At 42.7% G+C, this 24,350-nt stretch overlaps 2 protein-coding genes across 5 annotated transcripts; both read right to left on the bottom strand.

Annotated features, from left to right (window-relative positions):
- Positions 1 to 1,841: 1,841 nt before the first annotated feature.
- On the bottom strand, positions 1,842 to 14,614 carry LSM11 (LSM11, U7 small nuclear RNA associated). Its single transcript, XM_061151843.1, has 4 exons — positions 14,161 to 14,614; positions 9,686 to 9,825; positions 7,652 to 7,735; positions 1,842 to 7,012 (listed from the first exon to the last, which is right to left on the bottom strand). The coding sequence occupies exons 1-4, from the start codon at positions 14,606 to 14,608 to the stop codon at positions 6,602 to 6,604; spliced, it is 1,083 nt and encodes a 360-aa protein (XP_061007826.1). The 5' UTR covers positions 14,609 to 14,614; the 3' UTR covers positions 1,842 to 6,601.
- A 2,183-nt stretch (positions 14,615 to 16,797) lies between these two features.
- Positions 16,798 to 23,865, bottom strand: THG1L (tRNA-histidine guanylyltransferase 1 like). 4 transcript variants are annotated; one of them, XM_061151839.1, is made up of 6 exons: positions 23,651 to 23,865; positions 22,619 to 22,795; positions 21,530 to 21,699; positions 20,629 to 20,717; positions 19,317 to 19,424; positions 16,798 to 18,287 (listed from the first exon to the last, which is right to left on the bottom strand). In XM_061151839.1, exons 1-6 carry the CDS (start codon positions 23,839 to 23,841, stop codon positions 18,126 to 18,128), a joined length of 897 nt encoding a protein of 298 aa, XP_061007822.1. In that variant the 5' UTR covers positions 23,842 to 23,865; the 3' UTR covers positions 16,798 to 18,125. The 4 variants fall into 4 exon arrangements, with proteins under 4 accessions (XP_061007822.1, XP_061007823.1, XP_061007824.1 ...); XM_061151840.1 differs by having other exon boundaries at positions 23,735 to 23,862; XM_061151841.1 differs by lacking the exon at positions 23,651 to 23,865 and having other exon boundaries at positions 21,530 to 21,695; positions 22,619 to 22,756.
- Positions 23,866 to 24,350: the final 485 nt, after the last annotated feature.

The following is a 24,350-nucleotide window of genomic DNA, read 5'->3' as shown; positions in this document are numbered from 1 at the left end:
ACAGATCCCAAATTTGCCATTTATTACCAGGGGAGATGTTGGTAACTTATTTAATCTGTTCCAGTTCCCTCACACACATATTGGGGATAAAATCTCCCCCTTGCTGTGGTTTTAGCTGAACAAGGTAATGTATGTAATAGGTTTGGCACTTGTATATTCCTCTTCACCATAGGCTGCTGGGAAATTATTCCTTGATGGAGAGAGAAGGTGGTCTTTTGAAGGCCCTGATGTGAAGCGCTAGGAGATTTACCAGCACTTCCCACCTATCTCTCCTGCTCCCAGTGCACAGCCTAAAACACCACACTTTTCTGTGTCTATTAGAAATTTTCCTGGCTTGCAGCCTTGGTCTGGAGGTTTTATTCTGGTTGTGGAGTCACAAGAGAAATGCAACCTCTCTCATAAAGGAGCATCAGGCATTAACACTGGGAGAAAGTGAATTGTTTCCAAAAGCGAGACAGCAGCTGAGAAATAGGGGGATCAAGTCAGTTCTCCTGAAGTAGTCTCCCTCCAGAAGGCGGGAAGGGGCCAGGTGGAGTTGACAACAGTCTTGAGAAGAAATGAGGAACTCCACCATGTGAGAATATCAACAGACTCCCTAAAATCGTGGACACTCTGCCGTTTCTCTCTTCGTTAGGCACTTTCACTGGCTGATGGCTGCCGTCAGGCTTCCTTAGCTTCAATTATGGAAACTCAGCAGTGGTAAGAGACGGTTGTATTGCCACTTGGGTTGATTACAGTTTGCTTTTCCTTGATTATCTCGGTTCAGACTGGTGAGTGTTTAACAATAAATGGTAGCAGTAAGTGGAGATCCGGAGCCTCAGGTCCTTCTGCGAATCTACACTTCAGCAGTTCTCTTTAAGCTACTGCCATCTAGTGGTAACTGAGCAGACTGACATACCCTTCACTCCTGCCCAAGGAAAAAACGGGGCTGGACAAAGCACTTGTTTCTCTTTGCCACTCTTATCCAGAAAGCAAGAGGAGAGTAACAGATGATAAATCTCATTCCACTGGCCTCCACTCCCTGCCAATATTTAACCATCACTGTGCATTTTGTAGGTCAAGCTAGCAGACTCTTCTGACTTTATTCTGACTAATGAGGACATTTTTATTTAATCACAAGTCTTTGAGATGTAAAACAAGCAAGTGCCAGAACTGGAGCATGTGGGTCTTGCCTCTCTTTTCTCCACTGTGATGGCTACAAACTTCCTGTATGTCAACTGTGCCCAACTTAATGGATCCTTTGAAAGCAGGGAATTGGGTCTTGACAGTTACCTTGAGGTTCCCCCCTCTAAGAATCAATGTCATTTTTGTTTGTCCATCTTATTCAGGTGACTCAGGGCTAGAAGCACACAGAGGATGTCAAGTAATCAATGTGGCAAGTCTCTGGGCAGATCAACTTCCTGTATGTGCACAGAGGAGCCGGTGGCAAATTCAGATATTCCTGGAAGTGTGTCAGTCAGTGAGATGCGGTAAAATCCTCCAAGGTGAGCTGAGTCAATGGTGATCTCAGCAGGTCGTGAAGAGAGTGGATTAACACCAGTGAGCTATTAGGTAGGATAAATTCACAGGGCAATGACCATTGCTTGGGGCTTAGAGAAGAGAATTCACAAAGGTGGGCCAAGTTCCTTTTCTAAGTGTGAACTTCAAATAAACTTGGAGGATAATGATCTAGATATGTGTACTTTGCTAAAGAAAAGGCACAAGGTTATAACAATGAGACTGCAGAAGGCTTGTGACGTGTTAACTTTCTAGATGGGTGTCTTCATGGGTAACAGACTCCCCTGCCGCCTCCTCTCCACCCATCCCTCCTCAATTAGCAGGGACAAAGCAGCCAGTTTATTAAGACAATCATATTTATTACAGTTTCCAGACTCCCGTATGACAAATACCGAAAGCAGAACATTGCAAACTGACATTACTAGCAGCAACCCTTCATACACAGGAAGGGTTTAGGTGAATTTAACAATGAGGAGTAATTTCAAGACAAGATTAAAAGTCATAGTTTTTCTTGTAGCAGCTGGTATATGAAGAGTGAAACTATTAATACACAGAGTCATCCAGGTTTAGCCTTGTCTAAAAAACAAGGTAATAAGTCATGGTGCGGAGGGGTTTCCCCAGGGCTGCCAAATAGGAGGCTAATGCCTTTAGATGTCAGGATGGAATAAGCGAATCACTTTTCAAGACATCGCTTACTATCTGCTTTACTGTCGGGACAACAGAAAAAGAACTGGACAGCTGCCCTAGAGCTTAGCTCACACATAATTCAGCCAGTCATTGTTTCAGTAACACCCCTAAATTTTTTTTAAAGAACATTTTCCCCCCACAGCTCTAAAAACATAACATCAGACATTTGCTCCAAAGGATTAAAAATCAAAAGCAATTGCAATGTACTGGGAATAGCTTTTATAGCTTTCCTGTGGGACAGTTCCTATCTCTTCAGAGAATGTTTCTAAAGAAGCACTAGCTCTGGTAGCTTATCAAACTACTTTTTATTCTAAATAAATAAAAGACCAACTGAAGGTCTCAGGTGTACTTCTTTTTTTCCTCCTAGATCTCCAAACCATCCAAAGCCATGTCTTGACAGACAGCTTTCATTTTTATTAGAGGAGTGCAAGAGAACTTACAAACATTTGAAACACACTCAAAACACCATGAGTAAAGGAGGCCCACCCTTTCCTCAAAGCCCAGGAAACGATGGAGGAACCCCAAAGGCTTATCTTAAATCCATCAACTCAATTTGCTGGGAAGTAATGACAGACCACCCACCTTTGCAACACAGGCCTCGATGAGATTTTCTTTCTTCACAAACACTAAGAAAAGCCTTCTGGGAGTTGCTACCCAGAAACACACAAGCTGATGAACAGAAGCTACTGAAAAGGGGTCGACTGCATTCTATATCTGGCATAGTAAAAGTAAAATTCAAACAACTGCAAACCATTCTGTTTATACCATGACACTCTTAGATGAATCTTGGTCTTCCCACAGCAACCATTTCATTCATAAAAATATATAAAGGATTAGAAAGCTTTGGGGCAGCACCAGTGACAGCTAGCTGTCTTTGAATAATTTAAATTTGTTCCTAAAGGCAAAAATAAGAGAAAATTTTAAAAACTGAACTAATTTACAGAACAGGTTCTATTTCATGATTTTGCCCATGTCTGCTGCTATGAAAATAGTACAAATAGAAATACAAATATCCATTCTGCATCAAGTTAGGTTCTTTCTCAAGGGGTACAAGCAGTACACCTAGGTTTGTATAAGGCTTCTGAGGCTGGGGCTGATAATCTCTAAAGGTACCCCTGGACCTTTTCACCATGAGGATAGGTAAAGCCCTTCTTCATTCACTAACGACTCTAGCAAGGACTCCTATGCATCTTGACTTTAATGTTAACAGCTTCTAGGTTTTCTGACTTGACATGCACCATGCAGAAGGAGGAATCAACTGGTCTAAGGCCACCTGCCACTGACAACTCTAGATAACCATCTCACAAACAGCCCACCTCTATCATAACTGGTCTCTGAAAGAAAGCAGGACTACTTCCTAAATACCAGCACAAACAACCTAAAGTGCAGCCTCTCCTAGTGGTGAAGCAGTAGAACCACCTCTGTGTACAAATAATGACCCATGAAATCGTCCTGGGTCTTTCCATCTCTCAGTCCCGTGTTACTTTCTAACAAACTTGGATACCCCTGAGAAGAGCTCAACAAGTTCATAGGTCTGCCCTGAAAACAGGAACCCTTGTCTAGAGATTACTCTGAAGAACTTCAGTTCAATTGTTAAAAAAAAATAAGAACTAGAGACTCAATCTCAAATCCCTGGAGAATACTAGAAGCCAGTTGTGGTGTATATCGGCTGTTTAGGGCCCCCTTGGTGAGCTGATGGGGGGCCTCCAGAAATCTACCGTTCTGGCTGTTACTTTCCCTTTTTCTTTCCTTGCCTTCTCCTGAGGAAGACTTCAGTTATTTCCATAGCAATTTGTTAAAAATGTCCTAGATGATCACATTTTTGAGCAGCATACACATTTTTAGAATATATTTTTCCTTCGTTTTGAAAAATTACTCCAATAATAAAGAAAAGGCAATAATTTTAAAAATTTACTTCTCTAAAATAATGATAATCATGTTTTGTACAAAACATCACATTTACTAGACAGTACTCATCCCAGAATCACTGTCCAAACCAATAAATGGTGGGGGGGGGGGGGGTATGGGCATGCAAGACAGATGGCACACAGGTTTAAAAATAATTTTTAGAGCCATAATTGTTGGGCAGAAAAGCAGTAAATCAATCGTTATATGGATACATGAAAATCATATGCAAACAAGGAAATAAGCATGTGTTTAAAATAAGGTTAGATTTAATCAGGCACTACAATGAATGGAAACTGATTATATTCCATTTGATTCCAAATTTCTCCTTTATTGCGAACATCTAGTTAACTATTATAGCTTCTAGCTGAGGGACATGACAGACAGACAGATGGGGACAGTCAAATAGGGGAGACCGGTAAAGGTGGGGTGCCTGATGATTAACAAGATGACTAATTTTAGAACATACTACTTAAAAAGATTCAGACTGGCAGTGTCCAAAGATAAGTGTTCACTTGCATGTGTAAACTAGAACCTCTCTAAATGTTTAGTGCATCTCATCTGGTTCTAAAGAGTATATTTAAAACCCACTTTGAAACAAAATCAAACAAAACAACTTTCACAGATTCCCTTTCAAGGATGTGCTATTTTTAGATTCACATCCTTCCTTCAGTGCTGGCATATAAAACCCCCAAAAAGTGCAGGGGAATTCCCCCTCATCACAACCAGAAAAGGGTGGGGGCTGGGATGTGGGAGAGCAGCAAAAAAATTGTTACTTTTCTTTCACTAAAGATATTCTTCTGAGAACTTCCATTGTCCCTTAGGAGAAAGGAATGGAACATGGAAAGTAGTTCCTGAAGATGTCACTGCCTTCTGATGACAAGAAGATCATAACTGTTAACACCTACAGAGATTACGTTCTTATATTATATAGCACCTACTCTGCTCATGAGACAGTGAACTTCTAGCAAGCTATGAAACAGAGTGAGTAAAGATTACCCATGGCACTTACATATGTTAAAAGACTGTAAAACGCCTTCCCCAGAGTCTTTTCCTCAGTACCCCTGTGAGGTAGGTGTCTGGTGGGGAAAACCTGAGGCACAGAGGGGTTACTCTGCTCTCCTCTCCATGAAGAGCCAGAGGCCCAGCCAGATGAAGGCCCAGGAGTCCCAGCCCAACTCTCTGAGCATGACTCACCTGCTTCTCAGAAGGCTCATTTAAGTTACACAACAAATACAGCAGAGGAAGTTTTTCTTTTCAAACATTTTAACTAGTGAGCTATTTCTCATTCTCACTTTGAATGTAAGATATCTAAAATAAAACCTAACATAAACTAACAAAACAAAAGGTCAATATTGCCTAACAGTCTGTGTCGAGATATAGCCTATTTTGCACTGGTGATTAAAAAAGCATATAATTCAAGTAGAAACAGTAGCAGGTGGTCTGGTGTTCGGTTATTCAAGTCGGGCTGAGTAACCTGTCCCTTAGAGACACCACTGTTGTACTTTGTGAGAACCTCTTTGGCCTGACACAAGGGAATAAAACTCCACCCCGGTTTCATGGAAAACCATCCTGAAAGACACTCAGGACAGGGCCAGCCCTGCCCATAAAGGGTACTCTCAGCCACATGATGTGTGTGTATGCTTCAGTTCATGCAGAACTCTTTGCAGCCAGTCATGAAGGTCACAGCCTCCTGCTATAAAGCTCACAGGACAGGTCACACTATACACAGAGGAGCAATATGCAGGTACATGCATTAGCACCATGCCACAAAAGTGAAAGAAGAGAAGGACAAGAGCATCTTACAGTCCCACCTGGTACACCATCTGCAGAAACTCCCTCTGGCAAGAGGAAAACCAACAACAAGTTCCCCTATTTCTTCCCAAAACATGGAGCAGGATGAAGACACATCATTCATTGGAGCATGCCACCCACCCAGATTTCAGTCTTACATAAATGCGTAGCCTTCTTATATCTTACAGATATTAAGAGATAGCAAAGTACATTCCTCGCTCAAGAGAGAAACTTAAAGGTTAGTTACAAGGTGCGGATGCAGGGCTCGGGGTGATTTATACTGCTACTCTTAGATACAAATTCATGAGTACTCAGGGCACTAGCTTCTAGAAATGAGATCATTCTCCCTGAGGAGGCTTTCTCCTTTGCCATGCTATAGTGTCTGTGAAGTTAATTCAATTCATACCATGCTCCCCAATTCAAGATCTTATATTTGGTTTGAGTGTATGCAGTAGACCGTAATACCAAATCAGATGCATATACCATGCTCTGTACAGCTTTTGCTGTGATATTAATGCACACACCCACCAACCTCTCAAGCCCTGTTTTCCCTTCAGGACCTCATCTCCCAGAGGGCCCGAGCCTGGCTCTATGCTCTGCACATGCTGGACCAGAGGGATCACTCCAACTCAGAGTTACACTGGGATACTAGGATACAGCATAGCAGCAATTCATGCATTCTATTTCTAAAACCAAAGCTCAAGTGAGGTTGAGCCAGTCACTGTGCAAGATGAACCAGAAGGACGTTCTCGCCTCGAATGAAAATTTGATTTATATGTCGAGTGAAAACCTGCTGGTAATCCACTTTGGGCTTTCTCTTTTTCTTACGGGACTGGCCCCTGGAAAGGGTGGTAGCCCTGGAAAAGGTACCCCCCGCACTGGACCCTTCTGTCCGTGTAGTCCTCCCTGACAGCTCTGACCTGGACTCCTCCCTTGCAGACGCCTGCAGGGAAGAAGGGACAGAGCGGGAACGCCTGCGTGAACTCCGGTCGGTGTCTCCTCTTCCCCACACCGAGGCCACCTTCCATGTGGATGTCTGGGAGTATCTGGAGAGAGTGGAGTCTTCAACTGCAGACTTAGAATCTGTTTCCTTCTTGGAGGAATCTTGCAGTTTTAGTCGATCAAAGAGCTGCAAGGAAAGCAACGACAAGTATTAGCCTTCTCTTCAGTTTTCAACATCTCTTTTTTTCGATATACAAAAGAAAGACTAGATTCCTTAATCATGCTCTGTAGACTGTTTGCTTTGCAATTTTAAAAAAGTTAGTAACAGTGGGAGGGGGGATCGGGATGGGGAAGACGTGTAAATCTATGGCTGATTCATATCAATGTATGACAAAACCCACTGAAATGTTATGAAGTAATTAGCCTCCAACTAATAAAAAAATAAAATAAAATAAAATAAAAAAGAAATATGTGAGACAAAAAAAAAAAAAAAGTTAGTAACAAATTTTCTATTTCTAGCCATAACTCAGATAAATCAGTAAGTATGTCAAGAGAAAAGGTACCCACTTTTTCTATGGTATAAAACTGAAAGACATCCAGACCTGATGAGGTAACTTGTTGCTCAAACAATATGCGAGTAAGAAATACAGACTCATTTTTTGTCACTGGATGCATGAGAACAGACTAATGAGGATCTTGGTCCAAGCATGCCTGGTTGACAGCAATAGGGCTTTACTGCTGGGAAACCCTGATCCCTAGGCTCAGTGATCTTAATTCCTTAGCTTGAAAACACACTGGGTACTCAAAGTCAGGGGAAACTGCTTACCCTGGTGAGAGTCAATGAAGAATCCCGTTCATATGCTTTGCCTAGAACAGGTTTTCGGTAGGTCTCATCCACATCAGTAAGTGCCTAGAGAAAAAGAGGCCAAAGGAAGGAAAGATATGGTATCATTCAAAATATTATTTTTATAGCTTTCAGGAAAAAATTTAAAAGGCAGAATACCATCTAATTATACGAGACTAAACTTAACAGGTGACTCAGCTCTTGGGCAGGAACAAATGGTAATACATGGTCCCCTCTGAATAGGAACACCACGCTGTTACGACCATGTAAGATGGGTTTCTCCTATGGTAAGGGGCCATCGCAAACTCAGAGCAGAGGCTCTTAAATTTCAGGGAGCATGAATAATCTAGGAAGCTTATTAACACATTACTGACCAGAGATGTATTAACACCACAGGCATTAAGTTTCTGCAAAAATCCTCCTGTCAATAATGTGGCAAAATATAAATCTAAGGCTATTCTCCAAGATATTCTGATTCTGTATGCCTGGGAACTTTCTGTTTTAACCAGAAACCCCATGATTCTGATGCAGGACAGCCTCAGACCACTCCTTAATAAACACTACTCCTGATTTTCCCTTTTCGGTCTCTCTGCCTTATGACAGCAATGAAGCGACTAACCAAGGTAATATACAGAAATGCTGGTGAATTCTTGTTGATGAAAGATCAACCTTACAAGACAGCCATTAGAATCAAATGAGATCATGTATGAGAAATTACTTTGAAAAGTGTGAAAAATCTTACAAACATAAGCTGACAGTATTGTTATTGCCACCACTGTCAAATATATTCTCTTAAATCTTTCCCTTCAAAGGCAAACTTACAATAATAAAACATTTTCCCCCCTACATTTTAGAAATGAGAAAACTGAGGCTCAGAGAAATTACTTTGCCTAGAGTTACACAGCTACCAAACGTTAAGCTAGGATTTGAATCCAAGTTTTATGACTCCATACAGTTTAAAACACGGTCTCAGAAGCCAGAAAAGATAAAGTTACAGTCCCTTTCACTTGCTAAGAGTGTGATTTGGGACCAACCTTCCAAAATCACTAGCCTCAGTTACTTCATTTGTGAAATAGAACAGTGATAGACTTACAACTCATTTACTGAGTTATTATACATAAAGTCCTTTGTACAGGATCTGGCATATAGCAAGTGCTTAATAAGTATTAGCAACTACTACTGTAATCAAGGGGCATGCACAGATGAAGATAAAGCACAAAGAGAAGAAAAACTGGCAATGGAAGATCATGTGGAAAGAACCACTAGAAAGCCCTGGTGGCCCCTATTTGAACTGTCTCGTATCGGAGTTGTGCTCTGTGTCCTTTTTCTCTTCCAAATGTCTCGTGAATAGACAGTAAGCCTCTAGAAGACTGAGGGCGCATGGTACACTCCTTCATAAGCAAACACCGTGCAAAGTGTCTGGCTTATTAATATGGCTGCTTCCCCTCTATCCTCATCTATCTTTCCAAAAGTTGTAGTTTAAGTTCCTTCCTGAAATTTCTGTACCTAGCAATGTGCCCAGCCAAAGTAGAGAGTCAATAAATATTTTTAAACGAATGAAAAATAACCGGTAAGAAATCAATATAAAATTACTAAAAGATGTAATAAGTAGTTATTCCTTAAGGCTAGATTTCTCAACCCTGGCACTAGTAACATTCTGGACCAGATAATTCGCTGTCGTGGGCACGGTATTCTGTGGACTGTAGGGTGCGCAGCAGCAGCCCTGGCCTCTACCCACTAGATGCCGGTGGTACTCCATCCCACAGTCGTGACAATCAGAAAATGACATTGCCAAGTATCCCGGGGAAGGAGGCATAGGTAAAATCATCCCAGGTGAAAGCCACTGCCTTTAGGGAAAACAATAAAAATAACTTTTTTGTTGTTGTCCCAGCGAGTTCAAAGATTCTAGGGCTTCCGGGAAGTTATTCTGGAGGTTTCGCTGAATAAAGTCCTTGAGATATATAAAAGATTTAATCCTTAGGAGGTGCTCCAGTTCCTTGAGGAAGACTTAATTACCATATTCCAGAACTTGTCAAATGCAACGAGGAAGCCGGTACAGACGCCCCGAAGTCCCTTGAAAGTGCGGATGTGAACATTCACCTTCACCCCCTCCCGGATACAACGATGGAGTTCACCCAGAGGGCTGCCTTCATGCACTGAAACAAGAAGAACCGTCAGCACAGAATGAATACCCGCTCTCATTCCCAGAACTAACAACCAAGACCACCCAGCCATCTCCAGCAACACAAGGCAACAGGGCATGGCTCTGGCAACCACGCCACAGGAGCAGGAAGGCCCGGGGGCAGCACGTCAGGGGCAGGCAATGCGCACTGAAATGAGACAAGACCCCCGGAACACGCGTAAACCCCCCGCGTCGCGACCATCCAAATGTCTCACCACCTCCATATCCTATTTCTATGATGTCTCTGATTCTAAGAGGCAGCATCATTTAAAAACTTTTGGGGGCATAAAAACACTATACTAAATGTGCACATCAGCTAGATTCTTCTCAGTTCTCTGCTTGTATAACAACCTTTTTCAGGATAAATCTCACGAACTGCATACCCAGCCTGAGCCTTCCAAAGAACCAAGAACTTTGGTCATAGGTTTAAGGGAAATGGACCGTGTGACTCATCCGCCCTGAAACACATGCAATCGTCTAAGACAGAATGGCTTTTTGGCCCTCTCGGTCTAAGCTACATCACGCAGAAGCTTGTGCTCTTAGGCCACTAGCATTTTCAGTGAACATCATCTTCACATGAGGAGGAAGAGGCCTGGTTATGTTCCAGGCCTCACTGATGTAAAGGCACCTGCTGAGGAGCTGACTCCTATGAAATTGCTGATAAGCATCATACGAAAAGAGATATAACAATTCATGTGAGGAATGCTGGGACTATAAACTGCAGCCTTTATTATGATGGATTCTTTTTTCTTTTTTTCAGAGCTTGAAAGCAAGGCTGAGTTTTATTTTTATTATTTCATGTTAATTTAGCCATCACAGTATGGTGACTGTACTACATAAAACCTCCCTAAAGAAAACTGCACATGCATGCACACACACACACACACACACACACTCACATTTACACAATCTCACTCTTCCCCTCAAGTCTGAAAGGCACAGTTCTTTGGAAGTTATTGTCATTGATAGTAAACAAAGAAAAATATCTCTGTCTTATTTTTAGTATAAGCATAAAAGAGAACAAGTGTCTTGTACTTCAATTTGGATACCTAAGGTGGTTACTCTTAACCTCCTTACCCCTCACTCATGGACTGGCTTATAAATAACGGCAGGGATAAGTTAATAAAAGAAGATACTCTTGGATTAAGTGACTTTGTAGATGAGAAATAGGAGCTTGTCAGATTGAAGATTCAGCAAGAAGGCAGAGTGTCAGAAACAGTGGCCTTGGAAAGGAACATGAGAACCTTGGCCTGACCTTCACCATCCATCCCTCCTCTAGCCATATTTTAAAATTCTCTGAACCTCTGACATACTAAAGTATGTATATATATACACACATCTGGATATGTGTTATAGATGGTGTCAAATCAAGCACTGTAAACAACATTTAGGTCATTATAACTAGTTGTATGAACTTAGTTAGCAGCTTTTTCTCTACAAGTCCAAGTTTCCCTATTCATAAGATGAGCTTAGACTAGGTAACTTCTAGTTTCATGTAATGAATAAGTTCCTATAATTAAATTTCTTAGAAACTGGTCACAATGCCTAGATTACTCTACTTGCCTTCCACATTCACTCCTCTTTCCCACGATACACATATGTTCCACAAAGGCTAGAAAGGCCACTCTTTTTCTAACTTGGAAGAAAACAGGGGCATTACTCCCCACACACCCCCAAATCAGGGAGAAAGGACAAGCATGTACCTTAACAAAAATCTCTTGTTCTAATTAAACAAATGGTAAACTCAGGTTTTCAACCTTCATATCTGTACCTTTTTTGATTTTTTTTTCTTCCAAAGATTTAACAAGGTATAACTCCAGGGAATATTTCTCTCATGTGATCAAAAATACAACACTGGCACCACCTATCAGAGCAAAATCCCAAGAGATATAAAAGTTCCACACTCAGAATCACAAGGCACATTCTGAATCTCTTCTCAGCAGTATTTGTGACAAACTCCAAATGGATATGAGCCAGGCTTCTAAAACTATATCTATGCCTTATCTTTGAAGAAGTTATTCTTCCAAATCCCGCTCTCCACTGCCATTACCCTTGGGCCACAGCCTTCCAAATCCAGGTCATTTTTAACCCCACTCTTTTATTTTTCCCTTTCTATAGCCAATACTAAGTCCAGACAAGAGATTCTCAATAACTAACACCTGACCTTTCTTTTCTATTTCCACAACCAACAATACAGTCCAGAGCCTCATCATACTATTGGTTCACTTCAAGAGTCTCCAAGCTCCCCTCCTTCACATCAACAGCAGCAGCAGCATCACTGTCACCAATATTATCACCAATTACTGAGCCCTCAGTATGGGCCAGGCCCTATGGTAAGTTTAACTTTACATGTTATTTTATTCTTTTTTGCCACACAGCATGTGAGATCTTAGTTCCCTGATCAGGGTTTGAACCTGCATCCCCTGCATTGGAAGTGCAGCATCTTAACCACTAGGTCACTGGGGAACTCCTTGATTTGTACCTTGATTGTGATGATGAATTCATAACCTTTTTACTCACCTGAGGAGTGAATTTTGCTATATGTAATTTAGCATATATTACATGCTTATTTAGCATCTATTACATGCTCAACAGCCTTATTTTTAAATAATTACTGTTATCATCAAGCATGCCCTTCCTTAACCGCAAGACCTAAAGCTGACTTCTATATGAATTCTTTTGTGGAAAAAATCTAATCCTCACCCCTGCTTCTATACTTTTTTTTGCTTCCTGAAGATCATCAATTTTTTGTGATATCTACTCATCTCTACCATGTTTCTAGTGGTGGGGTTAAAATTTTCAGTGCCTAGAGCACATTTTGAGACTTTGATTCCAGGCATACAGTTAATTGTGGAAAGTTGATAAAGCTGGCTTTCACACTCTTTCATCCTAATAATATGGCAAAGTACTCCACCGGTAAAGCCAAAACCACTCACCACATAGAAATACTTCTTTTGTCTTGAAAATCTTGGCAGCAAAGCAATAATTGGCAAAATGGAAATAAATGTCACAATCTGAGACTTGGAGGGCATTTCAAAGATCTGATAGTGGCAAAAACTATGGGCAAAATAAGCTCCCCCAAACTGCTCTTAATTTAGGCACATGCATAATCTGTGTCACTGCTGGGCAAGCAAACTGGAGTAAACCCTAGCTTAGGCAGTGATGCTCTGGCACTGTAATCACAAAGGCACTAACAGCACTCAGCTTTTCAGGATGTTGCTCTCTTAACACACTTCTAGGAAAGAAACAAAATATTCCTTTACTTAGCAAAACCCTCCATTCCAAAGGCAGTGATTTAATAAAGCCACAATTTAGCTATCAGGATACAGATGCTCCGAATGGCTAAGTAGGTCATTGTGTTCATGGGGCAGATGTCAGAACTGCTTGCCAGATGACGAAGATATGACCCTGGGCTGTTTCTATTCCGTTTATACAAGACCTAATTCACACGTTAGCAATCTCTGCTATTTACAGCTTTACTCTAAGGAACTATTACTAAGGAACTATTAGGAGGCTGCAAGAAATCCCCTCGTGCCATTTACACCTTCAGAACTCAAAATAACCTGTGCATATGGTAATAGGAGCCTGACAGACAAGAGTCCCTGCACTCAGCCGGCAGAGAGGCTGTAAAAGTGTCTGCCCTTTAGTGGCCTTCTGCGCCTGCTGCATTCCTGTGAACATATGTATGTCAAGACCCTGCAGCCCTTTCTGCTTACAGCACTGGGAACGAAGCTGTCACTTGATGTGCAGAGGTCATGAGATTATATCCCCTGTGCTATCTGAACAATTTCCTCATACTGCGTCCCATGACCCACAAATCTCACTGACCAAACCACTCTCCCTCCCCTAATACTGGCTGTGCCCTCCCTCCTCTCACCATGCGTGGCCCCAAGACTTCATCACCTCTGCAAATCCTCCCCATGATGTCCCGTTTCCAGGCTCACCACCTCTCCAGAATCCCCCGGGCACACCCCAATCACTCCTGCAGACCGATTTCAGCAGGTTCCTCATCACCTCTGTGGCCACTTCTGTGGCCCCCATCACCTTTACGCATGTTATCCAAGCAGACCCTACCCGTGGCTACTTATTACCTCTAGAGCCTTGCCACTCTTCGCTCACTGCCCATACAGACCGTCAATTCCTCAAGCTGACCTCCCCACGGTGGCTGGTTATCTGTTCAGCCTTCACCAAGACCCTCCCCCTGATACACACACAGGTCCGCGCCGAGCGGCTGTCACCCGGCACACGCCTGCAGGGCCGCCGCCTTCCGGACAGCCGGCCCGGCCCCCGCCCCGCCCGCGGGACTCACAGGGCATTCTCGTGAGCACGTTGCGCGGCGCCTTCCTGCTCCGACCCGGACCCCGCCGCCGCGCGTCGGCGGCCTCGTCCCCTTCCTCTTTGGTCACCATGAGGCGGCGGAGGCGCTGGATGCGCTCGGGGTCCGGGGCGGGGGCGTCCGGGCGGCGGCGGCGGGTCCTGCCCGAGGGCCCGGCGGCCGCAGCGGGGCCCGCTGAGCCAGCGGCCGCGCCCCGCGCCCGCCCGCGCCCGCCGCTCCGTAACCCGGTCCTGAGGAAGCTCTCGTACTCGGCCACGTTGTTGAAGCAGGGAGCGTTGGGGTAGGGAATGGGAGGCAGGCGGGGCGCATACAGGGCCAGCAGCGGGTCGAAGCTGTCAGAGCTGACATCCAGCCGCGGGCTGGGCGGGCGCGCGGGGCTCCCAGTGCGAGCCGACCTCGCCCCCCGCTCCCGCTCCTCCATGTTTGAAAGGCCCGCAAGCCGAGGCCGATGGGAAGAAGGAGCGGGGCCGCCAGAGGGCGTCACTGCGCAGCCGCGGCGCAAGGTCTCACTGCGCTGGGGCGGCCGCCAGGGGGCAGCGTCTACCTGCGCTTTGCGCCGCCAGGGGTGTGGTGCGCGGCAGCTATTCGCCCGGGGCTCGGAGCGCATCAGCGTTCGGGGTTTTCCCATCAATATCATTATCACTTTAGATGTTTGCTGATAGTCCAGATTCCCTGGGGATGGAGCCCGGGACCGTCAGCTTGACAAGCTCCCCAGGTGTCTCTCGGTTCTCTGGAATTATGGTCTACTAGTAGCTTGAGCTGGCGGGAAACAGTGGCAAGAGGGCAAAGTGAAAGTGAAAGTCGCTGCGTCGCGTCCGACTCTTTGCGACCCCACGGACTGAATTCTCCAGGCCAGAATACTGGAGTAGGTAGCCTTTCCCTTCTCCACAGGATCTTCCCAACCCAGGGATCGAACCCAAGGATCTCCCGTATTGTGGGCAGATTCTTTACCAGCTGAGCCACAAGGGAAACCCAAGAACGCCGGAGTGGGTAGCCTATCCCTTCTCCAGCGGATCTTCCCAACCCAGGAATCCAACGGGGGACTCCTGCATTGTAGGCGGATTCTTTACCAATTGAGCTATCAGGGAAGCCCAGGAAGAGGGCAAGGAATGTCCCAATTTGTTATGCTGAGCATCACTGGAGTTCAGACGCCTGGGCTCCAACTATTTAGCTTCTCTGAGCTTTACATTCTCTTTTGAGATATGATCAGTTCAGTTCAGTCGCTCAGTCGTGTCTGCCTCTGCTAGAAACGGTTTCAAGAAACTGTCTGAAGAACGAAAGATATGCATACGGGGTGTAATAAATGCTCTATGAATGTTAACATTAAGTGTACAATGAAAGTGAAGGATGATGAGTGGACCCTAGTACTGCATTTCTTACATCTAGGCAAAAAGAAATTTACACATACACCAGAAAGATGCTAGTATTAAAGAAAATTCACCATCACTGTTCTTCTAAGTATTGCTAAGCACCTGGAGGAAAGGAGGATCCCACAACTGGGATGGCTATTTATAAAACCTGGCTGTACTTTAGAGCCTCTGTTTAGCAGAATCTTGTTTCTTGATGTTAAAATAATAGTAGTAGTAGTCTACATCAAAGGCCCTCAACCAGTAGAACCAAGATGTCTCCAGTCACCTAGAGGTCACACGAATCACTTTCCTGTCACCACTCTCCCAAAGGGCAATCCACTGGCATAAATTCTATACTAGTGGCTTCCGTGTATATTTTAAAGTTTCCTTAAGCTTGGGAAAGGAAGCCCAAGAAAATACTAGTCTCTTAAGAGAGGATGAAAATTAGTATAAAACTGTGAAGTATGCTTTAGAATAAAGACATACTGCAAAATAAAGATGACAAACCAGTCAACAGTACTTGGGGGCGGGCGGGGAGGGGGCAGGCCATGTGGCATGCAAGATCAAACATGTGCCCTCTGCACTGGGAACCCAGTCTTAACCACTGGACAGCCAGGGAAGTCCTATCCAACACTGCTTCTGACAGCATTACTTAATTCAATAGGTATGATTATAGTGTAAATAGTAAACCCAGGATATTCCTGTGCTCAAAACCACCCTCCCCAAGACAAAGCTCACTCCTGCAAACTGCTGGCAACTCAACCAGCAAGCACATGTCCTCCTATCTTCTAACAAAATCAAGTGATACCTTTGTAGTATCACGTAACACCAACAGAAAACACAAAACTTTCTTGGGTGGCGTCTAAAAAATTTGTACAAACACCTACTTATCTATACTTGTTTTGATATAGAATGCTGTAATTTATTTACCGTTATGTTTGCCAATCAAGAGCTACACCCTTACTGCCTTACTTGGCCTATCACAGTGTACCTAGATGTACAAGTCTAGGTTTTGGTATAGACTAGTTACCCAAAGTGTGGCATGTTGACCACACCCATCAAAAGTCTTTGAATCCCAAACTCTTCATGGGGAGAGAATTGGAACTGGCATTTTTAAACGAGCATTTCAAGTAAATTTTTGCATCCAGAAGTCTGTGAACCACCACTGTGATGAAGGGATGTGAGCCTGGCTCTTGTAAGGACGTTCACACATGAAAGTTGGACTCATACACTGCATTTGTATGAAAAAAATAACTGAAAATTTAGGCCAAGGAAGTTGAAACCTTTATTTTTTTTTCTTCTCAAAAAAATTTTATCAATTACCAACTGTAAGCCATGTCTCCAATTCCCGTGGAGTGAGAACAGGGAGGGGAAAAAAGGCATCAACAGATGGGGTGTCAATTAGTGAGATGAGACCAGCCATCGCTCTTTCAAAAATACATTTTCTTGGCTGTAAATTCCACAGTGTGAGACCAGGCACTGTGATGTGGGCTTTTAATTAATTCTTTACAGAGCCAAGTTAATCTTTTTCCTCTAAAATATGGAATGAACATAAAAGGAAATGTGAGTTCTCTACCGCCTATCCCCACTGCCTCCTCACTTCGGAGGCCACGAGCAACATGCAGTTCCTGTGGCTCCTCACCCAACTCCCCATCAGCAGGTAGAACCATTAGGGCTCCTCTACTGCCTGTGACCCAAAGATGAGTGTTGGTCCCTCTGCTCTCCAAGCCAAATGTCATTGTTTTATTATACAGAGGCTACCTGAGAATCTTTTTCAGGAAGTCCAACAAGAAGGTGACTTTCAAAACTGAAGTGCCAAGACGACAGAGAGTATCCTCCTCCTGGCTCATTCATTCTCACGTTTTTCTTCTCCCATATAGATATGTAACTCTGTTTCTCCTGAGAAAGAGTAAGCAGCCTTGTGGTCACTGCCCCTGGTGAGATGATGAGGATCATGCTGACAACTCCACAAAATCAGTCCACGCAATATTTATGCAAGGACACCCAAGCTACAACTCGTTAGTTCAGCCCAGGTTGCCAACTTGGATAATGGCACAAAGCCCTGAGTTTGCCCTGGAATTCCTGCATTCAGAGGCACTGGGAAGGCATCAACCTATACTAGCTCCAGGTCTGCCAAAGATGAATGCAATTAGGTGGGTGGGAAAGGTGAGGTTACCGAGGTCACTGGATTCTGTGGTAAAGAACAAGCCAGCGACAGTGAAGTTTGGGCTCATCTTCTAGAAGAGGTGAAAAAAGCTTGACAGGTTTTTGTAAGACCCATGCCACAATCTAAAAATGATTCATCTACAAGGCATAACATAGTTCTCGCTTTATAAAAATAGTATCGCAATTTTTTTTAAAAAATGCACTTCTATCAAAGGAACCATGTTTCAACACTGCAAAAAAGGTGTTCCACTTAAAGCAGAATAAGATATACCACCCACATCCAACCCTTTTCTCTCCACTCCCCTCCCAACCAGAGTCATGTCACTCCCGGGACACCTGCATGGCACAGATGCTAGGGCCACCAAAAGTCAGGAGACTTGGGGGCCGAGATGGTTAAGCACGCCAGGACTGAAAAACATAGGGTCAGCTGTCTTCATCTAGGATCTCTGGATGTTCCTTCCAGAAAGCATCCCCAATGATATTGCAGTGTAAGGGCACCACCACAGTCCTGGTCCGGGTCACCGCCATCTTTTTTCCTTCCATTTCTGGTGGCAGCTTAACTTCTTTTGTTGTGATTTCCTCCACCTATTGGTAAAGTTAATATATTGACATTGTTAACTAGAGAGTAGCTTTGGGACATCGAAGACGGAGAAGTGAGCTATATATTTGGTTGGCCAAAACATTCATTTGGGTTTTTCGAAAAACCCAAATAAACTTTTAGCCAACCCAATACCTCTGACAAATATATATTTTCAGGCAGATACATATCTTACCATACCTGAATTTCTTTACAACTAAAAATACTTTTTAAACAGTTATGCTGCTCTATTTTGAGAGGAGATCTTAGGAACACAGAAGGGACTCTATGTTCCTTGTTAGCAATAACCATAGAATTAAAGATACTTCTGCTTTCCCACCTGTGAGTCCAAAGAACAAATACTTTAAAAATACTAATAAAAGAGCTGAAGTTGCCAGTGAGATCCTGAGGTCTTAGGATACTTACTCCCGTAATACTTAAAAACATTCATTTCAGAAAAAAATACTTCAGACAGAAGGAAATAAATTTAGAGACATCATTATGCCCAGGAGCTGGATCAGAGAGAAAATATTGGTAGAATTAAGGATTTAGATGAAAGGAGACAGAATATTAAGTTAACTATGACTGTCTAGAGAATCTCTCGAACATTCTGTAAGGGAAAGAACCTTTACATACAACATCAGTTCCTCAAATTATAGTTCTCATGGGTGGGCCATTTAATGGTCCAGTGTGGGATTTTTTTAAAATGTTCTTTGAATGCAAAAATTCTCTTATCGGCACTGTACCTGTTAAAGGGGTTTGATTTTATTTGGAGAGAGCTTATGACACAAAAAGATAAATTCTAAAATTCTGCAATTCTACTTATAGAAGGGAGGAGTCCAGATTACAAACTTGACTGATGAACTGACAAAGCCATTATCCCTAATAATAATCTATAGCATCTCGTTTTGGAAAGGGTCTAATCTGTGTGAGTGACTGGAGTCACATCAGTACACAGGCAGTAGGAAAGACAAAGCGTGGGCTGGGCACAGGCTTTCTTTCTGACCTTCGTTTTCCCTTAGACATAACAGCATTACCTTCTGCCATATCAACACAGTCCCCTTCCTATACATCAGTGGCTCATTATTGTAGTTGATGTTGAATTCAGAAAATAAAATCTCATTCTTGTCTGCTGCAAGAGTTCCCTGAAGAAATAAAAACAAATATTAAAAGCTTTGTAGGTCTCTTCTCTCCCCTAGTCCCACCTATCCATTCCACTCTCTTATCTAAACTTCTAGCAACAAATCAAGAAGTGGAAGCATTTCCTCAAACATCATATAGGTATCAGTGAATTTTAAGAGCAGTTCAAATCTTATTTAAATACAAAAATCCATAAAGTTCTCTTCTGTAGCAAGTAACTGGCTTCACCCATCACTATTGTGATGGAGAGAGAGGCACTAACAGTTAAGAGTACTGATTGTGTACTGGATAGTTTGTATATTTTATTTGACCCTCATAACCATCTCCATTTTAGAGATGAGAGCTCAGAAGCTTAGAAAGATTATATAAATTTTCCAAGGCCAGTGGTGCTCTTATACTTAAGAATCAAAATCTAAATTCAGTGCTTCCAAACTCTGGCTACATCTACCAGTCTTCCTATTATTGCTACACATCTTTATCACTGTTGTTAATAATGACAACCATTTACTGAGTCATTATAATGTACCAGGCATTGTATTAGGAGTTATTACAACACATCATCTCATTTCACAGTTTACCTGCAAGTAGCATCTAATAATAAAATAGCATCTAATAATCAAAGTATTTACTAGTTACTTACCGTGTGCTTTGCACTAGTCTATGTGTGTTTTACATGCCTCATGCCACTTAAAATTCTCACTATAAACCTGTAAGGTAGGAACTATTATTTTCCACATTTTGCCTATGAAAAACTAAGGCAGAGAGGTAAAATTAAACAAAAACATCTGAGTACAATTATTTGACTCTCCAGAGTCTGAAGTCTTGTTGATACACAAGAGTCCTAACCCCAAACTCCAGGTCCCCAGCAGGGAATGACAATGATGAAGCAGCCAGGTGGGGCTGACAGAAAAGACGAGCCATGTGCCCTGTAGAGAGGGCAGCCAATATGCAGCTCGAGTCAAGCATTACCATGTGGGGAGTGTAGAGCCATTAATTCCATTTTCCAGCAGAGGACACTGAGGCTCAGGGAGTGGTTAACAACTTACCCACAGTCACAAGGCAAGCAAGCCGAAGACCTGCTACTACTGGGATCTTTGTATCTTTTCAAAACAAAGCGGTAAAAACTTAAGAGCTTGAAAAGAAGGCAAAATGTCACGAGAGATCATAAACTGTCTGCCCTGAAGTCTTAATGCAGTAAGATCAATATACCTGTAATCTCTCTTGTGCTTGTAATGGTGTTAAGCCAGACTGCTGCACAAGTGCCCAGAACACCGTATTATAAAGATTATTGACGTGACCTGTAAGGAAAACAGAGTAACACTGTGTAGGGATATACAATCTTTTTTAAATAGTCACCCTTCAAAGAGTACTGGAGCCCAATTTCTCTCCTCTTTAAAGTAGAGAGACCTCAGAAACATTTAGTTGCCTGCCGAAAGTCACACACAGGGAATATACAGGGAAGCAGTGAAGCAGAAAAAAAAAAACCTATTTTCTAACAGTTTTATCCTGTTGTTTCAGCTGTGCTCCACACAAGTCTGTTAACTTATGCATTAAGCTTAAGAATACTTTCAAAGTTATTTGATTTGTATTATTCCCACCTCTTTTCCAATTCTTCTGGAAAAATCAAGACACATCAAATGAGTAAAAGTCTCACAAATATTTCATCATGTAAGGCAGGGTCACAACTCAAATACCCACTAAAGCCAGCATGAAGCTAAGTGTGGAAAGCAGAGTAGGTGACCAGAGGAACAACAGAGAAGTAGAGGCTGAGGCACACTGGCTTCTGTGTACACGCACATGTGTATGCACGTGTGTGCGTATGTGTCTGTGTGTATAAAGGCAGAAGTCACTATACAGGGTCTGACCAATGCTAAGTGGAAATACAGACTTAGTATTGCCAGATCTTCTGATTAAAAAAAAAAAAGCTAAAAATAAGGAATATTTAAATAAAATACCCAATTTTTCAAATATTTTCAACTAATTTTAAAAACCTGAAATACTGCATTCCAAACAAAATACACATGAACCAAAACTATTTCAGAGCATCACCTCTAATATAACGAATTAGTGATGTAACCATCAATACATCTGTTTATTTGGTTTCACTTACAATCTGCTTGCCGCCAGCTGAGATAGTCCTTTAGAGTCTGGTTGCTAGGATACACCACGACTCTTCCATCAAAGCCTGGGGGATACAGAAGTGGCTGGTCCTCAAAATAATCCCGCCAATAAAACACATAGCTGGAGGCAAACTGGGAAACCACGTGAGTCATAAACTTACTTGCAGAAGGCAGGTTGGGTGGAGCAAGAAAAGAGAAAATACATGATATTAATTCAACACCATGACAGGGTATGTGGGTGCAACACAGTGATAACACAAACTGTCTGGAGAGCCAAGAGATAATATAAATTGAGTCAAGAAAAACTATTTTAATATTTCAGTTATATATTTAAAATGCAGCCTGCCTCTCTTTCTAGTCCTATAAAGTAGTTTACTATTATCAAATGTTTTTCTATAGGATGTGATGTGAATTGACAGTTCAAGAGGATTTTCTTCAGGTCTTGGGAGGAGGGGGAACCACTGTTTTAAAAACACACCAATTCATTACATGACCTGTTTTCTGTGAAAGTTTCAACATACTGCCAAATTAAATATGAGATTTGTCTAATTTGTACTGAGATCCTCCTTACTTAAAAGTTTAGTTTCTGTTTCTAGTTTTAATGTTCAGTTTAGAAGCTAAAGTGATGTGAAATGGAAGAAAAAGAATAAAGAAGCATACAGAATGCCCACATAAGATGAAAGTACAACAGTCTAAACTTCTATACATATTATCAGCGTATCAATGTGTGTGCGTGTGTGTACATATACATATATAGACATACACACACACACACACTCTGCAGTTGCAAATACTACAGTCTGCAAGTTTATGATTAAAACCTGAAAGTGAAAATGAAAGACACTCAGTCCTGTCCGACTCTTTGCGACCTCACAGACTATATAGTCCAAGGAATTCTCCAGGCCAGAATACTGGAGTGTTAGCCTTCCCCTTCTCCAGGGGATCTTCCCAACCCAGGGATCGAACCCAGGTATCCCGCATTGCAGGCAGATTCTTTACCAGCTGAGCCACCAGGGAAGCCCAAGCAGAAGCCAGATGCCGGTAGGAAATTTTCTGAAGGAGCTAGGCCACAGAATTACCTGGCTCTTCTTTTAAACCAATTGCTTTTTCGCTTGAACACAAAGCTGTACTCATCACTCTGTCCATATGCAATCACAATATCCTCCAGTTCGTTCATTACAGTTTGGGCACATTTGGTCATTAGATGAAGAGCACGGCTGTCATTAGGTTTTATAAAGCTGTGTTTCTCAGCAAACCTTCATATGGGAAAAAGAAAAGGGAAAAAGAAAAGGGAAAAGGGCATGGCTGCAAGAGACCTTGTCAGTAAGACCACAGATTAAACAGGCTGTTCATACAGGAAGACACTGTAATAGTGCTGTGAGTCCAAACATTCCAGGAGCGACAACCCAACCCATTTCATTAAGAACTCCAGGTTTTTGTTGTTTTTTTTTTTTTTAGCTCTGATCAACTGAGAAAAAAGAACATATATACTAATCCTCCATTCCCTTTTCTGTGAAATGGGGATAAATTTACTTCATAGGATTGTCCTGAAGGTTAGAGGGAGGTAACAAACATAACTATGCTCCTTGGACTGACTGCTCAATAAATTTTAACTACAGTAATCATTACCAAAGTAGCATTTTTAAAGAAATTACCATCTTTCTGTTACTTTGTTTTTTCTGACTTTTACCCTCTGAATCCAGTCCATGTGCTCTGTTACTTATAATGAAACAAGAATATACTCTGTATAGCGTTGCCCACAGCAAGCCCTAAACAGGCCGCTGAACAGTAAGCCCTCAAAGATACCTAACAACCAGTTTGGCCATCGGTTGAAGAGCTGAAATAATGCGCCAAGAGTGACTTCTTCCACTACAATCTTGCCAATGGACACCTCAGGCCAGCTCCTCACCAGGGGAGCAACCTGTCTCATTTTTAACTATCCGGACTACTCGCGTTCAAGCCAGTTGTAGACAGCACATAGCGTGACGCTTAAAGCCGCGCAGTCATTGGCTGCCGCGTTACCACGGTACCCACAGCTGCGGGCTGCTACCGAGGGGCCGGGTCACCGGAAATGCCTGCGAAGCACGCAGCCCCGGGCCGAGCTCGCTCACCGATGGAAATTCCTGCCGTCCAGCCGTACCACCACCCAGCAGTGGGGCAGACATGTGTCGTCAGCCTCGAAGTCCCGCACGTACTCGAATTTGCTCTTTGCCATAGTCGCTCCCAATTTCAAGCACCGTCTCAGAGTGACGGAAGTAGCAGCCAAGCAATCGCGAACTTTCAATGTGCCAGCAGCCCACATTTCCCCCAAGGAAGGGAAAGGAACAGAGAGCTCCGCCCCGGAAGTTCCTGTGTGTTTTCGTGGTCGCTCTAGCCGTAGTGGAGGCCAGCATCTCGCTTGCCTTTCCTTGTAGTTTGTAATGGACCGCCGGGCCTGGAAAGAGGGTTCCACTCTTCCTTTAGTACTATTCTTGATTGCTGCCATATGTCCTCCCGGTCTGCAACAAGTCATTTTCACGAAATTTAAAAAAATTCATTTCTGGCCAAGTTTTAAGGTTTAATTGTGATTTTTTTCTTTCCAATAGCATTTGTTAATTTGCTGAAAAAATTTGGTATATATCGGAAAATATAATTAGGAAAATGAACACGATGTCTCCCTTCTCCCCACCAAAGCATTGTGGATGGTTTTTTCCGGTCTCTTTATATATTATGTTTACACGGGGAACACACAAAATTAGAATCAGAAACTTGTACAATTTTTATATTTTTCACCTTGAGTATTTTTCCAACGTCGTTAAATATGCCAAAGAG

This window comes from Dama dama, chromosome 9 (genome assembly GCF_033118175.1).
Source record: "Dama dama isolate Ldn47 chromosome 9, ASM3311817v1, whole genome shotgun sequence".
In the NCBI taxonomy this organism is placed as follows: Eukaryota; Metazoa; Chordata; class Mammalia; order Artiodactyla; family Cervidae; genus Dama; species Dama dama.
This window is presented reverse-complemented; position numbering and strand designations above follow the sequence as displayed.

Coding starts and splice junctions, on each gene's coding strand:
- LSM11 (XM_061151843.1), bottom strand. CDS start 14,608: ATGGAGGAGCGGGAGCGGGGGGCGAGGTCGGCTCGCACTGGGAGCCCC. Junction 9,826..14,160: donor CGTGCTCACGAGAATGCCCT/GTGAGTCCCGCG, acceptor TTCTTGTTTCAG/TGCATGAAGGCAGCCCTCTG. Junction 7,013..7,651: donor CTTCATTGACTCTCACCAGG/GTAAGCAGTTTC, acceptor CTTTCCTTGCAG/CTCTTTGATCGACTAAAACT.
- THG1L (XM_061151839.1), bottom strand. CDS start 23,841: ATGTGGGCTGCTGGCACATTGAAAGTTCGCGATTGCTTGGCTGCTACT. Junction 19,425..20,628: donor AAGCACAAGAGAGATTACAG/GTATATTGATCT, acceptor TTATTTCTTCAG/GGAACTCTTGCAGCAGACAA. Junction 18,288..19,316: donor CTGTGTTGATATGGCAGAAG/GTAATGCTGTTA, acceptor CTTTACCAATAG/GTGGAGGAAATCACAACAAA.